The sequence below is a fragment of the Pseudonaja textilis genome, chromosome 1 (genome assembly GCF_049901715.1).
Source record: "Pseudonaja textilis isolate UNSWEBS1 chromosome 1, rPseTex1.2, whole genome shotgun sequence".
In the NCBI taxonomy this organism is placed as follows: Eukaryota; Metazoa; Chordata; class Lepidosauria; order Squamata; family Elapidae; genus Pseudonaja; species Pseudonaja textilis.
In genome coordinates this window covers 233435134-233447202 of record NC_141990.1, presented here as the reverse complement: position 1 = coordinate 233447202, position 12069 = coordinate 233435134, and the positions used below count along the sequence as shown (strand labels likewise).

The 12069-nt window shown below is 35.8% G+C and overlaps 1 protein-coding gene across 2 annotated transcripts in view; it reads right to left on the bottom strand.

The window, feature by feature from the left end:
• Window positions 1-10275, bottom strand: part of LOC113440291 (uncharacterized) — a 65504-nt gene extending 55229 nt beyond the window's left edge. For both annotated transcript variants that reach the window (XM_026706595.2, XM_087920980.1), the window contains exons 1-6: window positions 10122-10275; window positions 8176-8247; window positions 6519-6780; window positions 3516-3630; window positions 1668-1758; window positions 217-326 (exon numbers count right to left, since the gene is read on the bottom strand). In XM_026706595.2, coding sequence (XP_026562380.2) covers window positions 217-326; window positions 1668-1758; window positions 3516-3630; window positions 6519-6780; window positions 8176-8247; window positions 10122-10194 — 723 coding nt within the window. In that variant the 5' untranslated portion in view covers window positions 10195-10275. The remainder of the gene's footprint in view (window positions 1-216; window positions 327-1667; window positions 1759-3515; window positions 3631-6518; window positions 6781-8175; window positions 8248-10121) is intronic.
• Window positions 10276-12069: the final 1794 nt, after the last annotated feature.

The following is a 12069-nucleotide window of genomic DNA, read 5'->3' as shown; positions in this document are numbered from 1 at the left end:
CTTATTCCTTTGGAATGCATCCTTACCCTCTTGGAAATTCAGATCTTTTCTACCTTCCATCACACAATATTATAATAATATAGCTGTGGGGTGGACTGAGAGAGAATCAATTGTTTTCAATGAAATGGCAACTAGTACATATTAAATGTAAGATTCTAGAATCCTTTTGCAAATTAGAAAAATGCAAAGCAGAAGAACAAGAAAGAACATTCTCACATATTCATCAGTGCAATTCTTCTGAGGAGGTGGTATAGGATCCTCACAATCTTCTGTTGGATCATTCACCTTCCATTGATTCCCAAACTGGAAGTCTGTTATGGGGGTATCTTCAAAAAATAAAGTCATAATAGAGATTGGTATGCTAGTAGTACCTCTGTCTAAGATTTCCTTTCAGAAAAGCCATGTAAAATTAGCTATGAAAGTTGATCAAGATCTAAAGGACTGTATGGCTTCCAGAAAGCACAATTAATCTAAATTCAACCCCATTAAATTAAAGAGCTCTTTCCTGTTTGTAGCACCTCAACTTTCATACATAAGAGAGAATATTAGTTAGTTAGTTTACTTTATTGTCATTACACTTCATACAACAAACTTAAATGCCATCTTCAGTGTACATTACAACTATAAAAATAAAACAAAAACATACATCTTTCACATTCTATACAATTGAATTGAAAACCCCTGATATTGCATTACCGTTGCACTATAAAGTAGAATTCAATATAGTTACTGCCCTGGGATAGAAGCTGTTTTTCAGCCTATTTGTCCTTGTTTTTATTATCCTGTACAGTCTGGCAGATGGTAATATTTCAAAAAAAGGGAGCCCAGAATGAGATGGATTTTAAGAATGTGTTGAACTTTCTCAAGGCAGCGGGAGTGTATAAAGCCCTTCCAATGATCCTCTGGGCAATGATCTTAAACCCTCTGGAGTGCTGTCCTATCTGCCACTGTGCAATTGGCAAACCATACATAGGTGCAGTAAGTCAAAATACTCTCTATAGTGTAATGGTAGAAGGTCACCAGCAGTTTTTCATTCAGTTGTTGTTTCCTGATATAAATTTTTCATATGAAATTATATTGATGTAGACCTCTCAGAATCTGTTTCTACATAAAGTATGAGGTGATTTAATAAGGGGAGATGGGAAAATGAAGAGACACTCCTGAGTTAAGATTAATTCCTGGTAATTACATAGACATTGTGCAGTTTTTCTTGACACCACTGATATTGTGGTTAAAGAGGAAAAAGCATCTTGTTTTACTCCCAAATGTCATACAGTTGCATCTTTCAAACTTAAAATAATAAAATATCTACATATCATTTTGTAATAATAAATGATTTGATATTCTTAAGTCAGAGAACAAGGTGATTAAAATACTAATTCTAAATTTGAGAATATTTAAAGTTTGAGAACTTCTTTGATTTGTTTAATATGGAACCTAATACTCATCCAAGACATAAAAAGTGAAGTATGACAGGTATGAAGCAAAATTACCAGGTTGTTAATACTAATGATCAAAATATTGAGGAAAAAAAGTTTTTCTGCTATTCCACTTTATTGAAAAATCAGGATTATGAAAAAGTAGAGTATTCTTCTGTAGCATTCATTTTGTAAAGAGGGATAAACTGTGATAAAAAAAATTCAATAAGCTTTTTTATATATACTTACTCTCAAAATAAAATTCTTTGTATTTTGAAATGCCGTTAAAATCTCCACAAAGTCCACAGGTACTATTGGCATATTTTTTATCAAGTTCCAGCTGAAATTACATTTGAGAAGGTTGATAACATATAGTAGATTAACTCTCCCTAATAAATATTACAAATTCAAGACAATGCTTGCACTAGATAAACCAAAATAGTGTGTATCAAAGTTACGTTTCAATGATCCAAAGTGAATTTATTGGATAGAAAATTGGGGTTTCCTTTGTGAGTCACAGGCTCAATGTTATTCATAAAAACCTCATTTTCATTGTATGAGTCCTAACAAAAGCAATCCCCATGTTTCCCTTATCATTTCTGTCCTTTTGAGGGAAACATCCCCAAACCTCAAATTTTCCAAATAAGATTACATGAAATTAATAAATTACCACACAATAAAATTTGAGATTACAGAGATGTGTTTATGCAAAATATATAATCTAAATGTGCTTTTATCTTTAAAAATTGAAATCAAATGTCAGGTGTAGAAACATGCTTGGTATCTTACTTCAGTATGAAATAAATAAAGGACCATTATCTAGGATCATTATTGGCAACAAGAACATTTGAAAGAACATTCCTTGTCTTTATAGCTAACTGAGAAGTTTAAAGGAGGAACAAGTATTACTTTGGTTTGTGTTTCTACTCATTGTCTTATTTTATTGCATTTATATACTACTTTTTCTCTGAGAACTCAAGCTGTTATATAGAGGATCATTCTTTAAGCTTATCCTACAAGAACAATTTGTAAGATAGATCAACCAGGAAGGAAGAATGATTGCCTCGGCCATGTTTCAATGGAGATTAAACCCAGGACTCCACAACTGAAGTCTTAATTTAATTATTATATTACCGTGGTTTGCTAATTGATTAATTCTTAATTTGAGCCATCTCTTTGCTTGATACATTAAATTTGAACTTAGATGTAGATTTATCATTCCAGCTTAGCCATCTCTTTTCATTATTACCCCATTTGAATCAGGGTGGGCTTCGAAAAATTCAGTAATGGATTCTCTGGTGGGCATGGCCTAGTCAGACTCCTGCACCATGGCAGGGATGGGATGTTTTCGCCCTCCCTGCGCTCCAGAGGCTCTCCAGAGGCTGGAACTTCCAGGAGGCCCATTTTTCACCCTTCCCAAGCCTCTGCACAGGCTCTGCACTTACCTCGCATCCAAAATGGGCTGTGTGAAGACTCCTGGGAGGGGTGGGGTGAAGTAGGTGGAGGACAGCCAGGGGTGGGATTTGGCAGTTTGCCAAAGCAGCTGTAATGTTAACTACAGGTTCTCCCGAACCCATAGCAGCCCACCCCTGATTTGAAAGATGAAATGAAGCTCCCTCAAGCAGCAAGGGAGAACATTTCAGTATGTAACTGCCATTTCTGAGAGGAAATCCTTGCAAATAAACTTGACTTTTGAATTTTAGTCACCATATCTGTATTGAGAGGGATGATCTGTGACGTATGTGGTTGTAATGTGTGGCCTTATTTATGCGTCATAAGCAAAGTCTTGCCCCAGTAAGCAGCTAGTGTTGTTTTCAATGGTTGTATAATACGATTATTGGCCACTTGGCTATGGCTTTTAACACTATTGGGAATTCTGAATCAAACATAAAGATAGCTTAACTTCAGTTGTCTCTCTGTGTCTCTCTATTTGGGAAGTGAGCTCTAAAAGCGAGAGTGATCAGAAATCACAGAATGCAGAAAGTGTATAGGCATAGAATATTTTGAAAGAAGCTGGCATCTAAAACTAGATTCCATCCATCCATCCCTATTTTGTTTCAGCTCACATTTATCAGTTCTGCATCATTATATACTTACCATTAGACTGTCTTCTTTATTCCACATGAGGGTTAAGCCAATTTTACTTTCCATTTTAATGTAGTTGAAAAAGTTCTCTATTTCAAATCCAGGTCCATTGTAAGGTAACTGGATCCTGATCAGAATAAATGAGAAATACAGAGTGTCATTTATGTTACAATATTTCTACAAGCCCCCTTTATTTTTTGCCTGGAATTTTAGGGATGCAATATTTACTGAAGGTTTCTTTCTTTTTATTTTTTTTTGGAAAAGGGGGTATTGGTGTCTTGATGCTTTGTCTTATAGTTAATATAAAAGATATGGGCAAAACAGGCAAATAGTAGTTCAAATAGCCACCATTGTCTTTATATCTATCCGCTAGTGCCAGATGGGCTCAATTTCTGTTCTACTTCCTACTTTCTAAACATACTTTTTCATATTACATTGAGTGCTCCTGACTATTTCCAATAGGTCATTGACTACTTTGAAGAGGCAGGAATGCCCCTTCAACTGAGTCACTACTTATTATGACCTGTAATATTTTTTAGAAGTATAGTTAATGTGAGTGCTATGATAATACTCAGCTATGAATGACTAAAGGTAAAGGTAAAGATTCCCCTCACACATACATGTTAGTCATTTCCAGCTCTAGGGGGTGGTGTTCATCTCAGTTACAAAGCCGAAGAGCCAGCGCTGTCCGAAGACATCTCCATGGTCATGTGGCTGGCATGACTAAATGCCAAAGGTGCACAGAATGCTGCTACCTTCCCACCAAAGTGGTCCCTATTTTTCTACTTGCATTTTTACATGCTTTCGAACTGCTAGGTTCGAACAGGAACTCATTCCATTACATGGTGTTAGGTATCTGAACCGCCGAACTGCTGACCTTTCTGATTGACAGGCTCAGTGCCTTAGCCACTGAGCCATGGCATCCCCTTTATGAATGACTAGGAAAACAATAAAATAATGCAGTGACACACTTAATAATAAACTCATGGAGAAACCTAACAAATTGAGGGAAGAAAAAAATAGTACGGCAATTAAAAAAGCTTCTGCCCTCAGCAGCTATTTCTAAAGTGAGTACAAGTAGCCCCTTGACTTACAGCCATTTTTTAGTATTCAAGGTGACCACAGCACTGAAAAATAGTGACCTTTTTTCACACTTACAACCATTGCAGTATCCCCATGGCCATGTGATCAAAATTTGGATGCTTGGCAACTGGCATGTATTTATGACAGTTGCAGTTTCCTGAGGCCATGTGATCACCTTTGGCAATCTTCTGAGAAGCAAAGTCAAGGGGGAAGCCAGGTTCACTTTAATGACCACATGGGTCACTTAACAACTGCAGTGATTCATTTAACAAGTGTGGCAAGGAAGATCGAAAAAGGGGACAAAACTCACTCAACAACCACCTTGCTTAGCAATGGAAATTTTGGGATCAACTGTGGTTGTAAACTGAGGTCTACCTGTACACCACCAATTGCATGATTACAACATTCATTACACAGATAGCTTTAAAATCTGTAAGGTAGTAAGAAAGGATTATTCTGTAAAAAGGATTGCTTCTTATACCTGCATATTTTCATACTTTATCTTTGTATATCAAAATTCAACTTTGTCTACACATGCACACATATACACACATGTATATACATCTTGTAAAGAATTAAGGAGAAATTTCCTAACAGTGAGAACAATTAACCGGTGGAACAGCTTGCCTCCAGAAATCGTGGGCATTACATCACAAGAGGTTTTTAAGAAGAGGCTGGATAGTCACTTGTCTGAGATAGTAAAGGTTCTGCTGCTCGAGCAGAGGGCTGGACTAGAAGATCTCCAAGATCCCTTCCAGATTCTATTCTATTCTATTCTATTCTATTCTATTCTATTCTATTCTATTCTATTCCATTCTGTAGGGCTGTCCATGTGAAAGAAGGTGATTGACAATTGTTTTTACACAAAAGAAGGGGTGGGTGGGTAACTGACCAATGAAAGGCCATAGAGTTTGCAGTTAGCATAAATACCTTGCAAACTTGCCTAGGTGTCTCAGTCTTGATAGGATTTTCTTAAATTGGCTTAAAATCAAACTTGTATGACCATTAAACACTGGACACAAGCATTTTAAACAGTAAATACAGATGTGCCTACAGGCTAGCTACTCCCAGTTAAGATTCTTCGAATGTTCCAACAATCAATTTCAATCAGCATAGTCAATAGGCAGGGACCTTCCTTGGTGAAGGTGAATATAAAGAGGTAGCAAATATATGAAACCTAAACAAAACTTTCTATTCCTTTCCAAATCTATATAATACCACAGTAATTTGTTCTTGCCAATTCCTATTGATTAGAAGAACAGTTTCTGATGGATAATTTCTTCTAGCCGTTATCTAGCCTCTTAAGATGGTCACATAGCTATCAACTCACCTAAGGATTGCAACCCTTCCTATATTTAAAACCCACAAAAGGAAAAATAAAGGTAATCTGATGAGATGATGTAAGTATTTGGACTTCTTTTCTTCCACATGTATGCTGCACATAACTTCTTACCATGATGTTCTGCTTGTTTCTTTACTCATGTTCCAAAAATTAGAAGGAACAGAAACTGGTCTGAAAAATCTAACTTGTCTTCATCATGCATGTTTGAAATAATGCCACTTAAGATATCCTCAAATCATCTACTCATTTGCAAGTGTTTTGACATTACAAACATCTGCATCTTCAGGAATGTTTGGTGATAGTTGTCAATACTAACCATGATGATGACATAATGCGCATATGTGTTATCACAATACATCTTCTGCCCTTTTGCATTTATGGTCTAGTGTTGTATGCAAATATGTAAAGGCTGAGTTTGTGTCACAGTCCATGATTTTCCCTTCTCTTATCCCTCTCTTGTGGATGCCTATGTCTGTAGATGATACTTCCACATGAAAATTTTGAGAAATACAGAATTCAGAGTATGTTGTGGATTCTAGATGAGAATCTCCACAAAACATACTGTTCAGCATGCAGAACTAAGGACTTACCGTTTGTCGTTTACCAAAATGTGATCCTTTTCCATTTTAAAATTTGTCCCAGCCAGAATCACGGCAACATAGCTAATTGTGGAGGTGTTCCCTACTATTTGACGTCTAATTTGTATATTGAAGTCCTCAAATGTTTCATCGCAATGGGAGGCAAATATGTAATTGCAGACTCCAGGAAAATTATAAATGTCGCCATCAAATGTCTTGAAGTGAAAGGAACCCCATGTGCTGCAGACTTGTCCGTTATGAGCGGAGTGAAAGGCTGTGAAAACCCAAGAGGATGTAAATAATTAATACAAACATATTAATACATACACTGTTACTACATTTTATTTGGGGTAGATAAATAGAGGGGCATAAAGCATAAACATTTAGACAAGGAAGAGCTTTGCAGCATTTGGCTCTTTCTCCATTTTGCTCTGGTGATTTCTTCTTTCGTGTTCTTGACTTAGAAATGGAGTAATAGTAGTTCTGGATTTTCTCTAGGCCTGGATCCCCTACTCTAATGCCTTCCCAAGTGTGATGAAGACCAACATATCTGCTATCATGGTAAAGAAAGCTCTTCTAGAGGAAATCCAGCCTGGAGGAAGATGAATAATTGTGGAGCAATCATGAAGCAAATCCACAAGATTACTGCCTCATTCCCGTGTATCAACTGGAGTAAACCATAATTAGATACTTACTAACATGAGTTTGTTAAAGTGCAAACAAGCAAGATCAGCAGTAGTAAAAGAAGCCTTGCGTCTTTAGCAGGCTACAACAGGCAGCAGATTTCTCTGCATCATAATAGGTTTAAAACTAGTTGCAAAGATCTGTAAATACAATTAAGCAGATTGCTATTGTTGTGGAAATAAGATCAGAATGTTGCTGGAAGGGACCTTGGAGGTCTTCTAATCTAATCCTAGTCCAACTCCCGGCCCAAGCAGGACACCCTATACCATTTCAAACAGGTGGCTGTCTTGTGTTTTCCTAAAAATCTCCACTGATGGAACACCTACAACTTCTGAAGGCAAGCTGTTCCACTGGTTAATTGTCCAAGTTTCTCCTTAGTTCCAGATTGTTATCTCCTTGATTAGTTTCCATCCATTGTTTCGTGTCTTGCCTTCTGATGTTTTGGAAAATAAGTTGACCCCCTTTTCTCTGTGGTGGCCCCTCAAATACTGGAATACTGTTATCATGTCACCCCAGTCCTTCTTTTCTCCAGACTAGCTACATCCTGCAATCTTTCTCCATATGCTTTTGTCTCCAGGCCTTTCATTATCATAGTTGCTTCTCTTTGCAATTTCTTCCAAATTCTCAACACCTTTTTTGGTAATGTAGTTACCAAAACTGACTCATATTTATGATGGTTGCATTGTCCCAGAGTCATGTGATCATCTTGTGCAACCTTCTAACAAGCAAAGTCAACAGGGAAACCAAATTCATTTAACAACCATGTTATTACTTCAACAACTACAGTGATTCACTTAACAAATGCGGCAAGAAAAGTGGTAAAATGGGGCAAAAGTCACTTAACAGATTTCTCACTTAGCAACATAAATTTTGGGTTCACTTGTGGTTATAAGTCAAGGACTACCTATATTAGATGCTTTATTAACATTGCTGGCTTTGTAACTAAAACTCATAGATACAAGAACATTTCATTTTAGTCACTTACATGATATAACAGCAATTTTTTTCAATGGTGGGATGATGGTAACTCTTTCAGGTACATCTTCTACACTTGAAGCTACAGAAAAAAGAAGAACATGTGGTTATTTGTGTGCACACATACAGCAGAAGCAGTCAAACAAGGGTCTCGATGGGTGAAACAATAATAAAATTATGTCATACGAATGAGCGGAGCTTGATTTTTTCATTATTTTTTCCTTTTTTAGTTGCATGACTAAATTCAGTTTATGCCTCCTTTATTTGGTTTTCCTGCTAAAGTTGAACACATGCATCTCTTTTATTTATGATTTAATGATACATTTCAGTGGTTTCAATACAGATGGTCACATATTCACAAAAGGGTTGTCAAGACCCACCTCCCATTTGCTCATCTCTGCCCCATTCTTCCATCATGTACCCTCAAGATATACTGGCTTTTTAGACCCAATTTTAGTGACTCCCCATATATTTATGTGGAAGCTATCTGTGGGAGAAAGTTCCACATAAAATATAGAAAAATAGGACATTTTGAAAAGATTGCAGAGATTCTTGAGATCCTCCAACTTGGATTAATTGATATAGTATAACATCTAACTAAAATGAAGAAATATTTTACATGGGCATAATCTAACAAAAGTTATGCCCTTAATAATCTTGTTTGTCTGAATGGGAAAAATGATATTTTTGAGCACTGCAAATAGAATCAAGGATTAAGGTTGCAAATTAATGGCAATCAATGTAGCTGATTAAAAATGAATGATTTCATTTGTTTCTGTTTTATATATTCAAAGGCTTTATAGATTGATGGCATAAGAGATATCAATTCAGGGGAGAGGGGCAGTAACTATCAGATGCTTCATGGGATGGAGCAGAACAGGTCTCCTTAATGGTTCTTGAATGAGATGAAACCATATTACTCTAACAACCAAATGGAAAACATGTTAGTCTAAATTCAAATCAAAAACTTGATTCACATTCATTTGCTATTAAAAGGGTTGTCTGTCATCTCTTAATATCAGCTTCAAAAAAAAAAAATACAGAAAACTGACTCTTTGTTCCTATCTGGTGGCAATCCAGGTTTTGTAATTCAAATAAAAGATGAAGTCAGATGCAAAGACATGGGTGTCTGAACACTGAGTCTCATTCCATCTCTCCATTTATATAATTAAGAAGAATGAATACTTTTTCCTTTTTCAACAATATTCAAGTTTTGATAAGAGAATTAATCTCCTTAAAAACAACAATAAACATATACAGAATATACTGTACACTCATGTCTACAAAACTGCACAAGTTTTGTAGACATGAGATAAAGGGAAGCTGTTACTGTTATTGTTCTTCAAAGCTTAGTTATAGACTGCAAGGTTTAATATTTTAATTAAAAATGAAATAGTTCAAGACCTTCTTCTTCGGCCAAAAATGCTTCACTCATTCCAATCTCTTCAAATAAGTAGCATAGTTCAAAAGGGATATTGTTATTTTTCTTTGAATGTTAAGTTTCCAAATTCCATATAGGTTATACAAATTAATGAAGGCACTGGGATAACTTAAAAAGTCTTTCTTTTGAAATCTTTCTAAACAAGAGACATCAGTAAACTTCATCACTACAAGCTAATTATTTTGATAAGAAATGTGTATTCAGAATGAAATAATGTTTGGAGGAAGGTTTATGCTTTTACAAGATTAGATTTAATCTTCAAAGCCTTCCTCATAGATATATCATTAAGCATGTTGTATTTCAGGCTGCATCAAATTAATGCTTCCTTCAATGAAGATACATTAAATATTTAGTTTAAGTAGTACTAACTGTTGGGGAAAGGAATTTGCTGAAATTGAAAAATCCGTATAATTTACAAATCAAATGACCTGTGTTTTTCAGAATCAATTTATTATATATTTGATTGCTTTTTATTTTTACAAATATATCACAAAAATGAGAGGTTTTTTTTTTACCTTTCTGTTGGATACAGCAGATCACTAGAATTACAGCCCATAATGGTATCCTGGGTCCTCTACCAAACCCCATCTTGAATGGAGCTTGGTAGCAACTTGTGTGCAGCAGGCTCTGACCAGCAGGACAAAGTCACCTGAACTCCTAAACTCTTATATAGTGGGAGATTTGGACTATTTTTCCATGCAACTAACAAGGTGGAGCTGTGAGAGGTAAATAGAGGATGCTCTTCCATTTCCTTGATGGTTAAGCTAAGACTGTTTGCTTTTGGTGAGGTGTATTGTTTTTTGTCAAAGTTCCATCTAGTAAGGGAAATCAGAAATGAATCCTTCTTTGGAAAAAAAAAAAAAAACGTTGAAGATCCTGGAGAAAAAAAAAGTAAGCTCGAGGATCTTTTGAGCGAGAACATGGTTTTGTGGAAAACAGACTATTATTTAAGGTTCTGGAAATTGCTAAGTATTGTTGTCAAGCATTGATTAAATGGGGAATATAGAATATAAAAATATAGAAAAGAAGTAAGATTTCTATTATCTTGAGCCAACATCTCAGCACTGGTGGTGCTTGCTTGTACAGTATTCGGGACTGATGGGGCTTGAGACTTGAACTACCCAACTCATTTGATTTCTCCTAATATATCGCAGATAGAGGCACTGAGTAAGGATCACAACAGAAACGCCCTGCTGCAGTAGCCTTTCTATTCATCAGATTCAGCCTGGTATCACTGTCTGAAAAAATAGTTTGATTAGATAGTGAAAAACAATATTTTGCCAATAAAGGAGACTATTTATAGCTCAGGGTTGAAATGAGGGGTCCTTGAGCAGGCCCTCTGAGCTTGCTTGTTTTCTTTCAAACATTTCATTATCCTAACTAGGTAACATCATCAATGCTAGTCTGTGGGGGGGAAAAGTTTGATTGAATAGTGAGAACCTAATAAATAAGAATTTTTGGGAAATAGGCCTATTCCATAACTTGCTCTGTGCACACCATAGTAGACTGTTCTAAATTAATGGTGAAATGCATTTCTACTGCAAGTGATAAAACATGAGAGGAAACAGATACAGCACTACCATGCTTGAGAGTCTGGCAATGGTGGGGAGTTTTTACAGTGGCTTTGTAAAAGTGTACTTTTACAGAGTGGACTTTGGCTACTGGCCATGGTTATTGAAGGTTATCAATATCTTATATAGGCATATATTTTTAACTTGTTTTTTTATTGGATTATTGTTTCAGCTGTTGTAAGTTACCCAGAGTCACTAAATGAGATGAGCAGCCATACAAGTTGAATAAACAAACAAATAGCAAATAAAGGTGACAATGGTTATGCTCAGACTGGAAGACAGTCTCTAAAACAATTCCATCGATGGAATGATAATGTGGAGCACACAGTTTTTCAGCATGACTGATGGAAAAGCTAAACTCCCTGTTGTTTTGATTTGAGGCCTCAACCCTGTTGAGTCTGATTTGCTTCTATTTGTTGGCACCCATATTACTAGCTAAGCTGCTATTTTGTCATGAATGTTCATTTATATTCTAAGTATTTAAAATAAATTAATCCAAATGACAATGGAGATAAACTGCAACGCCTGGCAGAAAAAAATGCCATAGATACGAAGAAGAGAGGGATTATTCTTACAGCTTTGTATACAGGTAGAATTTTCTGATTAACAAACATTGTTGCACTAGAGAAGCATATAACAACCAGCTTTGCTTATTGCCCTGGCTTTTAGTTTTAGCTATTTGTTTTCTTTACAGAAAGAAAAAGACCATGAGATTCACTATAATGAGAAATGGTAAAAGTGAGAACCTCTGCTACATATTCTACATGCTAATACCAAAGCAAAGTTAACAAGCAGAAAGAATACCCATAATTTGAGGACAAAGTTTTTTGAGAAGAAATGTATTTGATTAAATAGACAAGCACATAATTACTCTAAAACTTTTGCACAGTTG